General features: G+C 36.7%; 1 protein-coding gene across 1 annotated transcript in view; it reads right to left on the bottom strand.

Moving 5' to 3' along the window:
- Positions 1-22,538, bottom strand: part of malrd1 (MAM and LDL receptor class A domain containing 1) — a 76,759-nt gene that overhangs the window by 20,924 nt on the left and 33,297 nt on the right. The window contains exons 21-24 of the mRNA XM_053503736.1: positions 11,398-11,575; positions 7,769-7,897; positions 5,740-5,892; positions 4,106-4,263 (exon numbers count right to left, since the gene is read on the bottom strand). Coding sequence (XP_053359711.1) covers positions 4,106-4,263; positions 5,740-5,892; positions 7,769-7,897; positions 11,398-11,575 — 618 coding nt within the window. The remainder of the gene's footprint in view (positions 1-4,105; positions 4,264-5,739; positions 5,893-7,768; positions 7,898-11,397; positions 11,576-22,538) is intronic.

Here is a 22,538-nt window from a genome sequence, read left to right as displayed (position 1 = left end):
TTTCAGATCTTTACATTTTATGTAATTGTTCACAGTATGTATGAGATCATGTGGTGGGAAATATTGAATAAACAAAGGACCCTTAACTAAAATATAATTAAATTATAAAAAAAATTATTTATTGAACATTAGTCTACATACAACAATGCCTGAACACATAAATTAACTTTTCACATTAAAGGATATCTATAAAATCAGTCACCAAGCCAGAGCTGAGTGTGCAAGTAATTAACTAAAGCATCTCTGGAGCAAGCAAACTGCTTCCTAGCAATGTGCTGGATGAAGCTTAGAAACCTCAGCAAAGGTCAGAGGTACTGCACTATAAAACTAGTAAAAAAAACAGCAGCACTTACCAGAAAACATCCCTGCAATTGTTACAATCCTGCATTACTGGGTCTCCTCAAGAAACCAGATTCTACTTATATAACAAGAAATATACGGTAAATGCATGACAGATGGTTTCTCTTACAAGCTTAATGGCCTGGCCCAATACTAAACATATATTGTTAAAAATGTGGCTCCAACTCACTGATTGCAAATAGCAACATCACCTACAAATAGGTATACAGGTATACTCTTTAATCTACCCGAAGCACGCAACAAACAAATAACCACCAATGGTGATGAATGGGACAACAAAACAAAACTTCCATGAAACAACAACCCTGACCTGGCAAAGGTACCCTGAGGGACACAGAATTTAACATAAAGAGGAACAACTGTGGTGAATTGGAGACTACCCTGATGAAACAATTGCAGTGCATGATGGACTGCACATGGGGTCTTAAAATAGATGGTGCATTAAATAAAGCACTACATTAGGCACACCAAACACATCCTGGTAGCACTTTCTAATAATATTCATTCCCAGCACCACAGGGGCCAAAGACTAAGTGCCACCAAGGAGATCTCAGATCACAAATAATCTACTTAGTATTGCCTGACCACTCGACCACAAAGTTAGAGACACCCTGCTAGATCATTGCCCATTCTACACATTGATTGAGCTGGTAAATTTGTTACTGTTGGCTCTTAGGAACATTTACTTCTCAAACTCAGCATTTCTGTGGCCACCCTAAAATTTACCCGAGATGCCCCTTGTGCTGTACCCCACATGTTGAAGTGTCAGAATAGCTATGGGCCCACACTACCCTGGCATACTATACCCTTATGCTCCCAGTGTATAGCATCCCCTCGAAAATCTAGATGGGTTGCAGTAGACTGTCGATGAACCAACTGCTTCAACTCCCATGGCATAGTACAATCTGACACATGATCTACACATTGATCCTATAGTAACACCTTAGAACTGTTGATATAGTGGGGTACCCTTGCTTTAACACATTTGATTAAGCTAATCAAGTAAAAGGAGACTTAAGATTGCGCATCATTGTACAATTCTCAAAGAACTGAACTTCTGTGGGTTTCTGTGGGTTACTATATTCAATACTAGAGTAGAATTAAATCCCCTCTTTCTCCTCACCCTCCAGGGGATCAAACAAGGAAAGGGCTTGGTCCACTACTGACAAATGACACATTAGCTTAGCAGCCTGGACCTTTTCTATCCATTCCTCAAATTTATATTCCAAAACTCATATTAACATTAAAGAAGAGCCACTTCTTTGCATGAAGCTGGGCAACCAAGTCCCATAATTGCAAAACAATATACAGCAAAGTAATATATTTTTTTTAAAGACAATAAGTAGCTCTGTCAAAACAGAACTGCCACTGTTTGGTTCCCAACTGACCAATAAACTAAATAAATATGAAATAAATAAAATATCTAGATAGCTGATGCACATTATAAACACAACCAAAGAAATATTCTACAGCCAAAAAAACACAAAAAAAGTTAATGTGTAAATTTCGGATCCTGCTGACTACACCAGATTGTCTGAGTTACTCCAGAACTAAAAGCATTAATCTATGAAGAGGGTTACTGACTACACCATCCTCAATGGCAAAATACTGACTTCTTCTTTGTCTTTTGGTGTTTCCCTTTCAAGGGTTGCCACAGTTGCATCCAACTCTATCCCTCTCACCTCAACTAACTTCATGTCCTCTCTCACTGCATCCATAAATCTCCTCTTTGGTTTTCCTCTAGACCTCCCTGCCTGGCATTTTCAAACTTAGCATCCTTCTACCAATAAGCACACAATCTCTCCTCTGAACATGTCCAAACCACCTCAATCTGGCCTCTCTAACTTTATCTCTAAAAAACATTTAACCTGTTTTGTCCCTCTGATGAACTTATTCTTGATCCTATCCATCCTTGTCACTCCCAAAGAGAACCTCAACATCTTCATCTCTGCTACCTCCAACTCTGCCTCCTGTCTTTTCTTCAGTGCCACTATTTCTAAGTTGTAGAGCATCGCTGGTCTCACCACTGTCCTGTACACCTTTCCTTTAATTCTCACTGATACATTTTGTCACATAACACACCTGATACTTTTCTCCACCCATTCCAACGTGCCTGTACATGCCTCTTCACCTCTTTTCCACACTCTCCGTTGCTCTGGACTGTTGACCCCAAGTACTTAAAGTCCTGCACCTTCTTTACCTCTGCTCCCTGTAGCCTCAACGTTCCACTTAGGTTCCTCTCATTCACTGACATGTATTTTCTCTTGCTCCGGCTAACCTTCATTCCTCTGCTTTCCAGAGTGTACGTCCACCTCTCTAGATTTTCCCTCACCTGTTCCCTGCTCTCGTTACAAAGCACAATGTCATCTGCAAACATTATTGTCCATGGAGACTCCGGTCCAACCTCATCTGTCATCTCAGACCCACTTCCACCTTGAACTCTTCTATCACACCTACAGCACATCTCACCACTGTCTTACAGCTCTCATACATGTCCTGCACCACTCTAACATACCGTACTGTACTTCCCTGCCACTCCAGACTTCTTCATACAGTTCCACAGCTCCTCTCTCGGCACCTTGTCATACGCTTTCTCTAAATCTACAAAAACACAATGCAACTTCCTATTACCTTCTCTGTATTTCTCCATCAGCATCTTTAAAACAAATACAGCATCTGTTCTTCTCTTTCTAGGCATGAAAGAATATTGCTGCTCACAGATGCTCACCTCTGCCCTTAACCTAGCTTCCACTACTCTTTCCCAAAGCTTCATTGTATGGCTCATCAGCTTCGCAATGGCAAAATACTGACTAAACAAAGTATATAAAATATGATCAGTAATACCATTATCTTCAATAATTACTGATGTACAATAATGCATGAATATGCATGTGGATATCTATAAAACTCCATAAAAAAAAAAAAAAAAAATCACAAAGCTAGAGCTGAGTGTGCAACTAATTAGCCCTGGAGCACACCAACTGCATCACAGCAATGTGCTGGACGAAGAGTTGAAACCTCAGCGAAGGTCAGAGGCATCAAATCATTGTGTTGAACTTTAAAATTGCACTATAAAACTGGTAGCAAAACAGCAGCAGTCACCAGAAATCATCCCACAGCTTGACAGATGTTTTTTTCCGTTCATAAAACTGAAAGGATTGAGCAAATTCAACAAGCTTGCCCTGATTGCAAATAGCGACATCACCTACAAATTATCCACACAGGTACACTCTTTAATCCACAAGGAACATGTGGCAAACAAACAACCGCCGGTACTGGTGAATCGTCACCAGTCTCTGAATGTTAAAATGTTTTGACAAATGATGAATGTAATAAAATCTTTATAATAAAAAAATAGTAAATGTATTTTTAAATGGAGTAAATAGTTGTGAAATATAACTGAAGTAAGTTTAACAAACATATTTAAAAAACATAAAGTTCAGTAACATTTAACAAGTAAATAATCATGCTCTGTTACCTACCACTGCTGAAAATACAATACAGTTAGAGAGCTCAGGAGAATCAAACCCAGCTCCAGCACTGGTGGAACCACAGTTATTTTATGGCTCAGTGGAGCAGAAGCAGATTTAAGAGCCTTATTGATGATGCAGCAGAGGGGATGGGAGATAATTATTGAGCAGTTGTTTATCCTTGTTTCTAGTTCTTTCTGTCTAAAAATATTGACTTTTTCACTTCAGATCGAAGCCTGCCAGCATCAATCTCTCAACACCTTTCTCTTTCTCACCTTCAGTGTGCCCACTGGTTTGGTGCCGTACATGTGGAACCAGAAGCGCAGATGGCAGACACCAAAACTGGCAGGAAACTCCTGCTGGGTGATTATACGAGCAACATCCCCCTCGCGCTGCAAGGCTGAGTTCACATACAGGTACCTTCCTGTACCATCTCCCAGTTCACACCAACAGATAGACAAGAGACATTCATTATGCACATGAAATGTTTGATCAAATTTTGAATCAAAGCATATATTGTTTGTATTACTTTAATGTAGGACATTAAAGGAAACAACATTTTAAACTGTGAAAACAAGTCAGAACAAAATCATTTGAATTTAATGAAATCTATTAGAGGTTTTTCATGATTAGCCTGCCATAAAGACTGTTACTCTTTAAAATACAAGTAAAAAAATATATAGTGATAGTACCATAATGTCTACAACAATCTCATTTACATTTTTCAACAGATATTTGATGCACTTTGCTGTAAAGTTACAGAAATTAAACCACTATCTATGCGAACCACACAATCTAGTCATGTTCATTTTTTGTAAATGAAATTTTTACTTACAATTTAAAATTTTAGTAACAAAAGTGACATATTTACCTGTTGATCAAACATAATTTTTACTATGTAAAAATTACTCATGGAGAAGTGTGCCTGGCATTAAATATTAAAGATAAGTAAGATATAAGATATCAAATATTAAATATAAGTATTTTAAGATTTATATTTCAGAGTAAAATACCCTACAGTACATGGCAAAAAAAACATTTAATCAATCAATCAAACAAACAACAAAAAGAAGCCCTGATCATTACACACATATGTGTTTGTAGAACTTGAACATTCCATTTGAGAGTTAGCCTTTCTTGACTATTGCAATAAGCTCTAAACATCTGGGAAGGCTTTCCACTTGATTTCAGAGCGTGGCTGTGGGGAATTGTGCTTATTCAGCCACAAAAGCATTAGTGAGGTCAGGCACTGATGTCAGGTCAGGAGGCCTGGAGTGCAATTGGTTTTTCAATTCTTCCCAACGGTGCTTAGTGGGGTTGAGGTCTAGGCTCTGTGCAAGACACTTAAGTTCTTCCCCTCCAACCACAGCAAAACGCGCCTTCAAGAAACCTATTTTCTACACAGGGGCATTGCCATGCTGGAACAGGTTTTAACCTTTTAGTTCCAATAAAAAAAAAAATTGAAAGGCAATTCTGTATTTTGTGGCAACAGTTTGGGATGTCCATGATGGCCAGGTTTACACATGCATGTAGCAGGTTCAATTATCTCCATAACCAGCAAAAATAAATAAATAAATAAATAAATAAATAAATAAATTAATTAAATAAAACAATGCCTCAGTTTTCTTTCTAAAAATTGCCACAATTATATTAGGGTATGTCAATAATTCAGGGCCATTATAACAGAAAACCATGTTATAAGACACTGATTATGGTGTCATATTATTTCAAACTCTTATTAGGTAAAGCCTTTTAGATAAGAAAATAACCTGTACTGATATTTTACATCTTTCTGAATGACTCTTTCAATTGAATTGAACTGTTTTTTTTAAATAAAATTCAAATTATTTAGTTAAAATACATACATTTTTATTTTTCATTTTAAGTTTTCTGTAGTCGTACCACCTACCAGCACTGTGATCAGTGGAGGGTCCTGTTCCTTGATATTTTCTGCCATGTCCAATCTGCCAGTCAAAATCATCATCCTGATCTTGGACAAGCTGACATGCTGCCTCCCACTGATCTTCAGGCTTGTTGAAGTTACAGGATCCTGCCAGGCTGCCTGGAAAACATAAAAATAGGCTTAATGCATCTATTTTATAAACAAAAATCTTAACTGTCTTGAGCAAGCATTGACGCTAATTAAATGTAATAAATAATCCCTTTGAAGATACCTTCAGAGTTATTGGTACCATTTATAAAACAAGGCAGTAAGTGATATGTTGAGCTTAAGCATCCAGGCATATTGTATATTTTTTACTGCAAGATAATAGATTTCTTATTGATTGAAATGCAAGTCCTATTTTAAAGTTCAGCTGATGCATTTTATTGTTGCTCACTGCAAAAGGATTTATTCATGCAGCAATTCATTTTTAAAACTTTAGTTTTGCTCCTTCTCTTCATGGGCTTTCCCCCCCCTAGCCTTCCAGATTGAAAGCATTTTCATATGAGATTTACAAAGGTTTGGATAAAGTGTATGTTGATTAATGCCATAATAGTGAGGTTGCAGTGCACTGCTTGAGACTAAGATCAGCCTCTTATGACATTTTATATAAAATTTTAACATTTTAAACATTGTTATTAAATTCTAATTTTATTTGTCACATACACAGTCATACACAGTACGATATGCAGTGAAATGATTTATAAATGCTATAAAAAGGCTATAGCAAATTAACTGACTCACGTATATACTACATGACTTTGTTCTCCTATTATATAGAGACATTATTAATTGAATGTCTAGTTTAAATTGTAGACTTATGTTCTTTTGCTGAATTTTTTTTTCTTTTTTCAGATTTAATACTTCTTTTTTGGCATGGTAACTTAGTGGATTTCACTGTTGCCTCTACCTCCGGGGTTGGGGTCTCTATACAAGTCTGTACACAAACATAGAGTTTGCATGTTCTACCCATGCTTGATGAGTTCCTTCTGCGTAGTTCAGTTTTCTTCCGCAGTGCACAGATATGCACTAAAGCCTGATTATCATTTACAAATTGTCCATAGTGTATGATTGGGCTTTGATGGATTTGCACCCCCTCTAGGGTGTACACTGCTTTGTGCCCTTAGTCTTCTGAGATAGGTTCCAGACCCCCTGTGACCATGCATATACAGTAGGATAAAGCGGTATACTGTAGACAGTGAGTGAGTGGGTGTATGATTGGGTGTGTGTGTTTTTATATGTGTGATCTTGTGGCCTGCAATAGTGTGCCACCCCAACCATGTTTTTCCCTTCATTGTACCGTAAGATCCCTGGGATAGGTTCCTCTAAACAGGATGATTGTAATAGACAAAGAATGAATAAAATATTTCTGGATCAGATTATATTTAACTTTTCATTGCGCAAAGTACATGTACAAAATCAATGAAATTTAGTAAATAGTTAATTCTATTTATACTGTATAAAAAGAATGGCTTTTACAAAAGTTTTATTAAAATTGTGTGTAATTAAAACTTACTATAAGCAGAATCTACAGTATATTTAAAATGCAGAAACTCAGTGGAATTTGAAGCCAATTTGTTAGACGTCTTACTGTATAAGTACATTTGGTATTCTTATGAAAATCAAATTTCTTATGATACTTAAGGCTCATTGTGTGTATCAGTGTTAGTTTTCCCCTATGAATAAGGATGGTGCCACTAATTGTAAAATTAACTACATTCATAGTGAATTTGTCCTCTCTGTGAAAGGATTGCAAATGCGTTGTAACTAAAATATTTAAGAGATTTGTTTAGAAAGTCAAATTGATTCCCCATACTGTACATGGTTATGTTTTTATACCTGCTCCAGCCTCGGACCCAAGTAGCAAACACTGCAGTAATGCCCTGGTGTTTTTACCGCACACATTTTAAGGGTGTTACAGTAGCTTGGTATAAAATAACAGCTGTGGCATTACAGCTTTTGTATTAAACAGAAACTGCTGAGAAAGTCCACTCACTGCAGTCCAGCTCATCAGATCCATCGGTGCAGTCCGGCTTATTGTCACACACCAGACTTGATACGACACAGTCTCCATTGTTGCACACAAAATCAGTGACGGCAGGGCAAGAACCAGGATGTGTTCCACCTTGCAGATAAACTAATGTTAATTCAATTGTTAATGTTAATACCAAAAACATTTGTCTTACTACTGCGTGAGCTAAAAGGACCTTACCCTGATCTAATTATGAATGCAAATAATTAATATGTTTTAAAAATTGTAACCATAACCTTAATCCCAGTATCAAAAAGAAACATCGTAAAACTAATGGCAACAACACCAAGGAAACATATACATCAATAAAAAAGGCACAAGGCAGTTTTCCTCATGGTTCAATGTCCAACTGTCAAATATTCATATGATTTATTTTATGTTCAAGATATAAAAAACATGCCTCTAGGACTGCTTGTCTGCAGTTCCAGACTGTCTTTCTCTCTCTCACACACACATTAAAAATAATTAAAGGTCCGATAAATCCAACATGACCTTAACAAATTTAAAGAAATAAAGTCCAGCAAAGCAAAGGCATTTCTAAATGGCAGAGCAAACTTCACTGAACTGTGAAAAACAGATAAAACTAATGAAATTCTAAGATGCAAGGCACTTTCAGGATTATTTCTCTCTCTCTCTCTCTCTCTCAGGCAGTAAATGCCATCTTATCACCTACCATTAGCTCCACCGCATTTTTACACATTCTTACATCAGAACTAACATGGATACTGCTACAACACATTATGCATTATCACATCATACATCAGCTCTCTGCAGGAAATCAAAGTTTACTGCATCAGCCTTCCCCAGGATTTCTAGGAATCCATTATCCTTCAAGCGAATAACACAAGACTCTAGCACGCTGTCATGCATGCTGCAAAAGACCTCAGACAAAGCACAGCACATCTCAGAACACCAGTGACAGCAGAAGAAAAGTATGAAATCTCCTATGCTGCAGTAAAACCAACATAAAGAAGAAATGACATTACTGAGGAACAGTGAGAATAGCTGATTTAGCTTCATGATTTAGCTTTATTATAATTACTGTTACTCATTTTAGGTATTATAAGTAATAATTAAATCATATTCAAAGACACTGAATAACTTTCTTAAAAACACATTAGGGAAGAACGTGTGAAATGAATAGTGAAGTAGCTTCAGGAGAGCTGTACAGAGCTGAAACACTGTTTTCATTGTGCTGTAAAATGGCTTTCTGCTTTTACAACCAGATGGGGAAGACAGAGAAAGAAATACATAAAAGATTTAAGAGAAATACAAATGTGTTAGTTTGCAGTATACATGGAAATCCACTGTAGGTATTTATAACATGTATATGCATGTCAGTAAGTGTCTGTGTGGATCATGTATTTTTAGGCTAGGGTGGAAAAAGTACTAAGAGATGAGTGTTAAATTTGATATCATAACATTGCTTCAGCCTAGATATAACCAAGTGAAGCAATCTCAGATCATAGCACTGCCTCCAGAGGTGTGTACAGTTGGAACCATTCATGATGGATACGTTGATTCATGTGCTTCTCTTCTTACCCTAGACTCATCAGAGCACATGACCTTTGTCAATTGCTCCAAAGTCAAAGTCTTTATGGTTCCTAGCAAATTAAGAGTAGAAGTAGTTTATGGACACGCAGCTGGGTATCACATCAGTGGAGGTTATCAAATGAATGAAGTTTTTCTTCCCTGATGGCACAGGCATCTTCCATTACTCAAATTCTGAAAGAGTGGTTCTGGGAGCATGAGGAATCATTTTCATACATGACCTGGCACCACATTGTATGCACTGAATGAAATCTTCCTTTTTTTTTGGCAAGACAGGATATATATAGTGGGTGTATAAAAAAAACCCTTTAAAGTAGACAAATTTTTTCTTGCTTTGCAGCCAAAAATGCAAACAGACACAGTTTTTGTTTTAATAAGCTGCATTATTAAACAACTTTTAACATCCAAATGGAATATACAGTATAACACTAAGATGTCAAAAACAGAATCACTAATTTGGAAAAGTACCAGGAGGAAACTGGTCAGAGAGGCTACCAAGAGGCCCACAGCAACTATGAAGCAGTTACCACAATTGCGACTTGTATCGAAGGGTTGCAGGAAAAATGACAATTCTCAAGAATGGCCACATGCAGTCATGACTAAGCTTTGCAGAAACACAGTTGGTCAGATGAGGCTAAAACTGAATTAACCATAACACAAAATGATATTTTTGTCCTAAATCCAATACAGATCACAATCCATACAACACCGTTCCTACTGTAAAGCATGGAGGTGGTGATAACCTGTTATGGGGTGCTTTTCTGCACCAGGGACTGGAGCACTTGTCGTTATAGAAGGAAAATGGATGGGGCAAACTACCGTCAAATTATTGAGGAAAATCTGCTGTCAATAGGAAGAAGGTTTATAATCCAAAGCACACAGCAAAACTGACCATAGTGGTTGAAGGAGAAAAAGGTGAATATCCTTGCATGGCCTAGTCAGAGCCAAGACTCAAAATAAAATGTGGATGACTTGAAGGCCTCAGTCCCCAAATGGTCTCCATCAAATTTAACTTAAAAGAAGTTAAGAGTGGGCAAGTATTGCAAAGTCTACATGTGCAACATTGTGTTTTTTGGAGGGGTTAATCCTTTTCCAAATCAGTGATTCTGTTTTTTTTTTTTTCCCCTGACAGCTGGATAAAACTGTCTGTCTTCATTGCAGGCTACAAAGCAACAAAATGTGATTATTTCAAAGGGCGTGATTCTTTTATATACTGATTGTGTTTGTAAAGCACCTTCGCTGCTATTATGCGTAGATATCTAAATATCACACAGTAAAGCTTTGGACAATTTTTTTTTCATCAGCTAATTAAGCAAGTGATATGCAATATTATATTAAGCACTGCTGAGAGCTGTCCAAAGAATCCTGCTGGTCAAGTCACTACATGAATATTAAACAGTAATGATACTTGAGGGAAATTAAAAGTTGACACTTCATTTAAAGAGTTAACTTTCTAGAGATGTTTCCCGAAGGCCATAATCACCCACTCAAACAAATAAAGCACATAAGGAAAGTCTCAGTGGTGTGTAGACAGTATGTTTTAATCCATCTTTAAACTTTACAGTGATATGTATTTAAGAGTGAATACAGTAAGCTATTAGTTCAGACTAAATGAATTAGAAGACCTTTTTCACTGTAGGCATTTTCTCCGAATACTTCCATATTTGGCCTTTGTTGTACATCAAGGATGAATACTGGTGACATTTAAACTCCGTCCTTCAAAACAGGGACACAGCAGTAAACTTTTCTTACAACAGACAGCCCACAAAGGCTTTGGAAATTAGCAGATGAATCAAATACGTTAAATGAATTAGAACCCTGAATTCAGTTAGTGTTGCAGACCTCGGGGCTTGAGTCTGACACAAAAATTCCAGTCATGGTGCTTTGAACTTTTTATCGATTTAACACAACTGAGGCTCATTAAATAGGTACTCCCTAATAGTCTTGATGAAATAAATCAGGTGTTCTGGGAGCAGGGAAAGCTTGAAGAATCTTGTAGAATGCATATGTGTGTGTGTGTGTGTGTGCGTGCGCGTACTCACTATGGGCACAGTCGATAAACTGCAGGTCATCGATTGCCGCCCCGCCGCTGACATCTCTTGAACGGACTACCTCAAAAATAAGTTCAAAGTTCCTCAGGTTCCTGAGAGGAACCTCAGCTCTCCTCCACTCATTCATCATCGTCTGCTCCAACCACACCTCCTTTAGCTCATTCTCCGTCTGATCACCACATGCAACAGACAAAATTATGACTTTACCCAGGATATTATATAACATCCCATTATACTGTATGCACTTGCTTTGATTTAGACTGCATGAAGAAATCAAAGTAGCCTTAAACAGCCAATTATTTAAGTAAATAATTACAAACAAAAGATAAAATCTCACACATTTATATGATAATAATGAAAAGGTGATGTAAGATAGCCTGATGAGAGGCACAGCACAAAGTAGTATGTAAAAAGTAGATGATTTATATCAAGGCGATTTCAATGTTTTGATGAACAACACATTGTGCTTTTTAGCTGTGCATATGTTAGCTGTAATGTTATAAAGCATAAGTTCCTTTTAGTTACAGTAAGAGCTAAGAAGTTGCAGCTTGTCATGTGACTCCAAGGAAAAGGAAAGGTATCCTCATTGCTTTTCTAGATCTTGTGTTTGCAAATAAAGGGATATCCAGGTTACAATATTTAATTTTATAGCAAGGCATTTGAAAACAAGAGATTTACATTCAGCATTTATTATTTATTAGTGAAATAAAGAAGAATTATTAACATATGCACATAAAAAACATTTTAGTTCATCTTTACTATACCTTTTTAAATTTTGAGAAGCAAAAAATCCTATGCAACTAGCTTACAATTCATTCATTGAAATAGCATTAAAAATAGACTACATTCAATTATGCTGCTCTTCTTGTAAAACAATTTTTACTGTTAGGTATTTACAATATGTCAGATCTAAAACATGCTTTTTGTTGTCCGAATGACCATACACGCTGTCAGCTAATAGCTTCATACATTACACAGGTGTCAGTCACTTGCACACAGATATACAGTATGAACCAGCATTCACATTTCAGTTGGGCTGGGGAAATCAGGATTATAGAGCTGTACAGTATGTACTGTATGGATTACTGTATGTATTCTTGTCAAATATAAAAACAAAAGCTGGACAGAAAAAATAACATTCATTTTTCCAATATGGATGAAACAAAGCTGCTTTGAATTATTTATTGAGCTGCAAAAGTTCTGGTAAATGTCAGAACAAATTAATAGACCACTATACTAAAACTTACAAGGATGGGGCAATAAACATCAATACAAAGTAATCAAAACGCATCCAAACTTTTGTAATTAATAGACTCTTATCCAGCATGGCCCAAAAGTCTGGATCCATTGGCATTTGTTTTCCTTATATGAAATTAGATTTTTTTCTTTGTATTTCAGTCCCAAGGTGGCTTTGAAACTAATAACAGAAGATTGAATAGAACCAGACCTAAAACCACTCAGTGTTTTTCTCTTGGGTCATCTGAAGTCACTAGTCTCGGAATTGGAAACTAAATAGACCTATCTTTGTACTAAGGGAGGAAATCATCTCTGCATGTAACATCAGTCCTGATATATAAAGAAATGTTATTGTATTCTGCGAAAGTAAAAAAAAAAATAAAAAAAAAATGCTGCAAAGTGGTCATGAGGCTGTTTTAGTATTTTAAAGTTTTTTTTTGCTTATAGATCTGGAGTTTTGGGCCACCTTGTACACCGAAAACTCCTAATATAAGCCAGATACTAGTGCATTATAAATTAGGAATATACATTTATCCAATGACAGTTAAAACATAACAGAATGCAAGCATGTGGCCAGTTGAGGGTTAAGGATCTCGGTTGAAGACCTTAATGTCTTAGCCTGGCTCATAACTTACAACCTGTCACTCACAGGCTGAAATTCATTTAAAGAACTTATAGTAAAATGTGAAATTAATTGTGCAAGAAGGTCAAATTTAAAAGTGTAAGAGTTTCATTATTCATTTCATTTTTTTTCCTGTAGTGTAGTACTATAGAAACATTTCCCAATTATATTGAATTTTAGACAATTTTTTAATGTGTAGAATTTAAATACAGGTGTATCTGGATATAAAACTTACTGTACACCTTGTCATTATTTATACAATTATCTAATCAGACACTCGAATGGCATCGATGCAATGGATAACATCATGTGTGAAAAAAGGGATCTCATTGATTTTGACCATGGCATGGTTATGGTTTCAGACTTCAGACACAGCTGATATACCCTTAAATTTTTACTCTGTTCCTAAATTAAAACAACAACAACAACTAGAAAACCAAAAAATGGCAAGTGAGAAAACATTGAAGAGGATCTACAACAACATGTCAGGTTCCAATCCTGTAAGCCAAGAACAAAGATCTGAAAATACAGCAAGCACAGGCTGAATGAACCTGGACAGATTAAAGATTGGAAAATATGTCACCTGAACATTAGATGGTTGTGTGTGAAAATCTAAGGACATCAGCGTTTTCTGAAATAATCTAATCAGTCTATCTGGCACCAACAACCATGCCATGATCAGCACTTTTTCTTCATTCTGATTTCTGATGTGAACAGTAAGTAAACTCTTGACCTCTATTTGAATGATTTTATGCATTGTGCTGCTGCCACATGATTAACTGAACCCATAACTGCATGAATGCGCAGGTGTGCATGTGCTCCCTATAATGCTGGATGGTCAGTGTGTATAACCCTATCTACTAAAGAGGACATTTCAGACTGGTTAGTATTGTTCACATAGTTTGGGAATTACACTCAGATCAGGCATAACTACACCATATGTATTATTAAGTGGGTGCCCACTTTTGCCACCACATGGATGGCCAAGGCTCATTGATGCACATGGGGGATGAAGGGTGGCCTGGGTAGTCTGGTCCAATATAAGAGCTATTGAGCTCTTAGAGCTTAAATTGCTAACACATTATCTGCATACCAGTGGAAATGTGTCAGGACACAATGTTTTGGGTGCAAAATTTAGGGACCTACTCAATTTACAGTAAGATGGGTGGACATAATGTTATACGTAGCTGATCTGGATAAAACTGTACTATAACTGACACACAAAACTGAAATTATTCTTTATAATGTTATATCTAACTTAGAACTTCATGCCACAGGTAGGATTTATTACCACATTTGCCTTAAAATTACACAAATAAAATCCTTACATTTGCACATATTTAGGAAACAACAAATAAAAAGAATCATGGCAGTTGATACCCATTGCTGCAGCAGCTAAACTAAAACAGTTTCCTAACAACCAACAAGCATAGAAAAAAGACTTTTTTTCATAGCTGCCCCGTTTCTATTTCATACAGTCCTTTTGCACTGTTGTCTGACTAAAAACCCTATACAATACTATATTTATGCTACACTGTGCCTGTCATCTTAACAGCACATGGAAGCAGCAAACCCTTTCAAACTTTAAACTTAAAAAAGTTTAAAGCATTGAATGTAAAATCTGTAAACGGTTGTTTTATTTGATCAGTTGCACCATGTGTTCATACTAATCTTAAACCTAATCTGATGCTATTTCATATGTCATAACCTTGGCCAAGAACACTGCTCACATTGATCTGTACGATTCGCATCTAAAAAAGAAAGGGTGCAGCACATCATGAATCACGCTTAGTTTACTGTACTTTATTCCTTTAAGGATTAAAAGGCTACCATGATTTACCCATTTCATCCATGACTTAAAACATTTTACTGCATGTCATACTGCGTGACAAATAACATTTTTATTTGATTTGACCCAGGAGTGTAAAGAAGCACTGTTGATATAAAATAAGCATTTGGTGTAAAATGGGTTGAGTCTTGTAAATACTGGGTAACACATAGTGATTATGTTTTTGCCTTGAGTTTGCAACTTGAAACTCCCAATCTGCAACTAGGAAAGCATACACATAAATAAACAAACAAATAAAAAGCTGATTAAATTGTAATTCCTCATTTCAACTTCATAAGAATGAACAGGGGTGAAAGTGGGATTTGGCTGGTGGGGCAACAGTAATAAATAAATCTTGACTCTATCATCCTGTAGAAAAGCAAAGTTGCTACCAGACTGCAATACACAAACATAATAATATAACAGTTTGCTTAACATTAGAATGAACCAAGGACCTTTTAAAATTGCTCAATAATCTTTCATATGAACTGCAAATTCGATTATTTTTTTTATTATTATTACAACCCCTGTCTCTGAGTGAAGTCAAATCAACATGGCTATATACAACATTAGCCAACAAAATAGCTCTTTTCAGCATGAGTAAAGTAGCATTAGTTTTACATCAGTCACTCTGAGGAGGAAAATGTACATAATTCATCATTGCTAGCAGGCTAGATTATTTGTCTAACCAAATACAAACAGGGGTCCATGGTTATTTTTATGTTGTTTGTTGAATAACTATGATCAACTATGTGGAAGCACTACCAATAAAATACTTGCAAGGCTGCTGCAATGTTTAATGATATCATCATCTTTGAAAATGCAAAAAAAGCATAGAATACTAAGATTTTTTAAATGTATAGCACTCTAAATGTAAGCTTTTTGGTAGTGTTCATTGCAATCCACGCCAATCCATCCTGCAGCACGGGACAGGAGACAGGCTCATGCTTCTTAGAGTCTAGCAAAGGGTAAAAAATAATTGCGCTGTTATGGGCACTATACAGTCCATCAGTCATCAGGTTGGAGCTCGGACTACTGCAGTGTAGAGAGACACATTACTGCTGTAGGCACAACATACTGTAAGTGCAGACAAACAGCCAGTCTCAATGTAGACCTTCAAGAGATTTATATGCAAGACAGCACAAGTGCAGACTTAATCACGTATTTGGCATGGATGACTGAACAACATAAGATGAGTGTTTGTGTGCATGTATCCTTGGGAAAATACATTACAGTCTCTCTTGGCATGTTCTTTTGGATGTACAGTGATGTGAAAAGTATTTTCTCACTCCCTGTTTTTTCCCCTGCATATTTGTCACACTTAACTAATTCATATTATTGTCGAAATTTTAACATTACTCAAAGATAACCAGAGTAAATACAAAAGCAATTTTATTTATTAAGGGTAAAAAAAAGCTGTTCAAACTTACCTGGCCCTATGTGACAAAGCAAAAGTAAAAATAAAAAATCAGGAATGAATTTTAATTAACTAAATGTTTTTGGATTATCTTTGAATGCAAAAAAAGCATAGAATACTAAGATTTTGAAAATGTATAGCAATCTAATTGTTCACTTTTTGGTAGTAATTCATGATAGCAAATTCACTTGCTACAGTCAGGCTACATTATGCCGTGATCTAAGGAAATTCAAGAACATCAAAAAACAAAGGAATTTATATTTATCAGTCTGGAAAGGGTCACAAAGCCATTTCTAAGGACTTCAGCAAACCACAGTGAGAGCCCTTATCCATCCAGGAAGAAAACCTGGACCAGTGGTAAACCTTCCTAGAAGTGGCTGGTCAACCAAAATAACTACCAGAACAACATCTACCAGAACAACATCTGCAGAAAGATAAGCAGGCCTTATTCGCCTTGGTCAAGGTCCGTGCTAATTGTCTTATTCGACTAGAAGACTGGAAAAAATGGCATCCATGGTGAGTTCCAAGGTAAGAGCTCAAAGGCTTGTCTAACATTTGCCAAAAAACATCTTGATTATCCCCAAGACTTGGGGATAAATATTCTGTAGCCTGATGAGACCAAAGTTGAAATTTTTGGAAGCTTACATGAAGTTACATCTGGGGTAAAACTAACCCATAATTTCATAAAAAGAACATCATACTGTATATACAGTCAAACATGGTAGTTGTATTGTGATAGTCTGGGCCTGCTTTGCAGCTTCAGGACATGAGACTTGCCATAATTGATGCAACCATAAATTCTGTGTTCTACCAAAAAATCCCAAAGGAGAATGTTACCTTTTGGCTACAGTATATAGTACTAATAAGAACTAAAAACTACTTTCACTGCTTTTAAGAACACTTATTGTCAGTCGCCGGCTAGTCACAGCTAATTAGTTCAGGCAGGGGTGGAAGGATATGTGTTGGCAAGCAAATTAACTGGTTAAATAAAGAATCAAATCATAATCTTTATATATAATAAAGGGTGTTTGTGGAACTTTTGTATAAAATCACAAACTCGCTCTTGTGTGATATCACTTAAATATTATATGAATTTGGAGTGTGCAAACTAAAATAAAGAAAGAGACAGTGATAGACGTGATGTTTACATTTGGTGCCGCAAGTGTACTGACTGGAGTACACACACACACACACACACACACACACACACACACACACACACACACATTCTTTTACTATCAGTATATAAGTCTCTAGTTCTTCCATTGTCTCTTGGATACATCAGGGTGCATTTAAATTCTCGTTTTCATTATGTTCACAATCGAACATTGTTGCAGAGAAACAAAAACTCAGCTTGTTAGCTATAGCGATTGAATCCAGAAATTATTATCAATTGGCTACCGAAGGTGAACAAACAAACAAAACAAAAAAACAAATAACAATACAATAATAATCACCTCCATAATCAGCACCTCATGTTATTCCAGTTACATGAAGATGACAACAATGAAATTTGAACACACACACACACACACACACACACACACACACACACCCACACACACACACACACACACACACACACACACACACACACACACACACACACACACCCACACACACACACACACACACACACACACACACACACACACACACACACACACACACAGTGTCTGGGAGTGTTTCCATCTTAGCTACAGGGCCAGATGGTAGTGGAAGGCTGCACTGGTGTTTGGGTGACCAGATAAACACATGGGCATGTTGGCATTGCTTGGCCCTCTGTACAGATGGCACAAACTGAGCTGCAAAGCTACTTTAAGATCCTCTGATTAATCAGAAGAGGGTGTAAAACTGAAACCAAATTGCAGAAAGAAAAGAGGCGACTACACATAGTGACATCATTTGCACAGCAGTATTTTCTTGTATCTGAATCCTGTATTAAGTACTTATTAAATAAGTAATAAAATGTAATAAAACTTTATGTTTGTCTATATAACTTTATATCTGTATGATTGTGTACTATTAGCCTTTACAATGGTTTTAAATAAAACATAACAATCAGTTATTTACTGTATTATGTATTTAACTAAGGTCAATAACTAAAATCACTGTTGAGCACTGTGCAAAAGTCTTAGCACCCTGTGATTTTTAGTACAAACTTTCCTATATCATTTTATTCTTAGAAGTAGTGGTAGTATTATTATATATGTATTATAATTAATAATAATAATAATAATAATAATAATAATAATAATAATAAACATTTCTGATTTACAAACATTAATATTAAACACAAAATTAAATGTTAAATAAACATTTACAAAATATAGCTGAGACTAAAGATAGATAGATAGATAGATAGATAGATAGATAGATAGATAGATAGATAGATAGATAGATAGATTATCAGTGGTCCTAAATGAAAATTTAAGAAGGTCAGGTCAATAAAAAAAATTTCGAGCCGAGGTGTGGAACATTTGTGTTATAATTCAGATCTTTATATATACGGTTATTGTAGTCTATTAAAACATAAATTGTGTTTCACTTGTATTTATTGACAATTTGATTTTTGTTTTATATTTTCCTGCATTTGTATGAAATACAAACAACAACTTTTAATCAATCTTTAATAAATATTTATACGCTGCTGGGCTGTAAATGAATGTGAAAGCACTCTGGTTGCTCTGTCATACTGGGCTCTCAGTTTGTGTATTTTACAGAATATGCCCCTTACCTCGGTCTGGTGTGGATATGTTTGCTCTAATGAACCATTTATTTTTCTCTCTTTCTTTTACTCTCAGTGGCTTTTTAAATTACTGGTTTTTATTATTGCCACATTACCAGTTGCGGGAGACAAACTGGTTTTAAACTTCCTAAACAAAGAAAAAAAAACATACTGTATTGATCTGTTCATTTATCTTTTTAGTTTTACATTTTGTTTCTTATAGTCTGCATTCCTTATCTTGGAGTAAGCCACACTCTGTCTCTCTCTCTCTCTCTCTCTCTCTCTCTCTCACACACACACACACACACACACACACACACACACACACACACACACACACACAAAACAGCTATTGTTTTTGTTTTTTCTGGCCAATAAGTTTATATACTGTAAATAATCACATTGATTTGGCTCTGGTCAGTGACACATATAGCCATTGCCACCTTGAGGGAAATAGTGCTAAAACACTGGTATATTAATTATTCCTGTTTATCTGAAAAGCATCACAGTCCAGATAGAAGTGACTCAGTCTGGATCGTGGTCCGCCTGGTCTATAGCATTTATTTGCATGTCCCTAAGATTTTTGCACAGTGCTGTATGTTGCCCAATCAATCATTGTCAAATAGTTGTAGTATAAGAGAAATAACACACTTCAGACCATGCTGAAATTCAAAAATAATCCTTATAGTGCCATACACCTTAAACTGGATTCTTTTTTTTACAATTTATTAATAAAGCATTATCACACATTGCACATTTGTAATTGCTATATACCTGCTATAATGCTGTGAACAGGATGGGTGGTAAAGTCAACTTTTTTATCCTCAAATGACTAAGGCTCCCACAATGCTTATCTGCAGTGGGCCAGTATGACTAAAACCTCCTTTCACCTACGTCTAAAATCCAGAAAACCTTCTTTACAAGCATGAAAAGGCAAGGTTGTTGATTGGGCTTCAGGGACTCCCAATAGCATATTGAGGGACACATATGCTTGAGCAGTGACTGGAGCGCAATGGAAAGCTAAAGAGGAGGTGCAGAAGGCACAGAGCAGACTCTAACATCAGGAGGTGATGGGCAAGGTCCAGACAGGGTGGCCAAACCTCGGATGGGGTGACCCCACCAGCCTATAGTCCAGAGCAAGCAAAAAAAATAAAAATAGAAAGGATATTGTTGCCTTTGAGATAACTAAAATGGAGCAGGAGGATTACAGAAGTAAAGTTCAGCCCTTAGACAAGGGCAGCAGGTCCATTGGACGATAAAGGAGGGCACAATGTCAGCTAGGTGGACATCTAGAAACGCCTGAGGATCGACTACTGGGAAGCTATGACAACGTACTCTTCCCTTTTAACTAATTTACATCAGTGGCTCAGCACATAGCAAGCCTGTGACTTGTGCAGGACTGCCAATTCCTCCCTTAAGCACATTTTGTGAGGTTCCACGACATGAGGTGGCAGCATGACCAAGTGCCTGGGAGACTGGCAGAGGTGGTAAAGGAAAGAGGCAAACAACATTTGATCACCTTTCACAGGCAACTACTATAAGAACTCAGCATCCAATCTCCTGACACCAGGGCTGGGTTGGAAGATGAAGGTAGATATGGGCAGGCATGTTTTTGTGATCCACGACTGTGAGGTGTATAGTCCTGGTGGAGCTCACTGTGCCATGGTAAGAGCCCGTAAGAGGAATCTGGCTCAAAAAATTGACCTGGTTGCCAAGTGCAGGGAAGATGAATGGAGAGTGTGGCTCTACCTGGTGGAGGTGGGAGCTACACAACATGCCTTCTCAAGAGCTTTAGGTTCAAGACAGCCAGAGCACATCATGCAAAAGGTCTATCAAAAGAGGTAGAGAAAGCAAGCTTCTGGCTTTAGATGAGTAGACCCCTGAAGTTAACTGCAGGAAGTGTCAGGGAGATGTCCTTGAGCACTGCCCCTCCACCAGGTGATGTTCTGGGTTAAGGAGCAAAACATCTATAAGGTCCCCAGCTAATACCTGAGCAGCTACCCAAGCATGCACCAGTTGTGGTGCAGCAGGTAAAGTGCCAGGCAGGATAAAGAGCTACCGTTACAACTAAAAACTGTTTGCATTTATTTATTTAATTTGTGGTGTGCTTGTTGTTTATTGTACAACACTTTTGAATAAATAGTCTAAAGAGTTTACACTTTGTATTTGCCATTGTGGACATCCCAAGTGAGTGTGTGTGTGTCAGTCTCACTCCAGCCCTGCTGTGGTCACTTACATTATAACATCTAACATAGAAACAGTCATTTGCTCAATGGCCTTGAGGTTAATGAGACAAAAAAAAAACAGCTTGTCATGTTACTGAAAAATAAAAAGCGTAAACAACTAACTAAGAACTTCTAACACTTCCACAAAAGAAAACTTCCTCACATCAGTGGTTATACATGTATCATTTCTTCTTCTTTTTCGTCTTTTACAGTGGAACCTTGGATTACGATCATAATTCGTTCCGGAAGCGGGCTCGTATTCCAAAACATAAGAAATAATAGAAATCATTCGTTCCACAGCCCAAAAAATAAATACATAAAAATAATTAAATCAAAATATAAAGTATAAATAAAACAAATTAACCTCCACTTTACCTTTAAAAAAATAAAAATAAACCCAGACGAATAAGTGTTTCCGTTTATGGGCGCAGGTGTATGTGTGTGTGTGTATGTGTGTGTGAGTAGTAAGAGGAGGAATCAGCTTCCCTTTTCTCATCTTACACAGTAAACCTTTCTCCTCTCTTATTTAAATTTAACACACACACACACACACACACACACACATTAATGGCAAAACTAAAATTACGTATGCGCACACATAACGACAGGGAGAGAAAAAAAATATTTTTAATCTTCTAATGAGACTTTCTTTTGCCTTACACTCACGCACACATGTTATAAGAAACTGTACAAACACGCTGTACACACACGCTTACAAACACAACATAAAAGATGTTTTACACACACACACGTGGTCACAGTGTTATAGTAAACAGTACACGCGTACACAAATGTTGATTATACCAGTAAGAGACGAGCACTAAGACCCAGCAGGGGAGACGATTACCTACGATTCTGCAGCACAAGAGAGATCACTCAGCTGTGATCACGTGACGCTCAGTGTCAAAAAAAGAAGCGCATGTGTGATACATAATACTCAGTACTTGTAAACCAAGACTTGCTCGTTTTCCAAGTCAAAATTTATTAAACATCTTCACAAACCGAGTTACTCGCATTCCGAGGTTTCACTGTAATTATTATTATAAACCTTTGATTATGTGAAATGTCTGTTGAGT

This window comes from Clarias gariepinus, chromosome 1, assembly GCF_024256425.1.
Source record: "Clarias gariepinus isolate MV-2021 ecotype Netherlands chromosome 1, CGAR_prim_01v2, whole genome shotgun sequence".
NCBI lineage: Eukaryota > Metazoa > Chordata > Actinopteri > Siluriformes > Clariidae > Clarias > Clarias gariepinus.
Note: the sequence above shows the minus strand (reverse complement) of the source record. Positions and strands in the feature narration are given on the sequence as shown.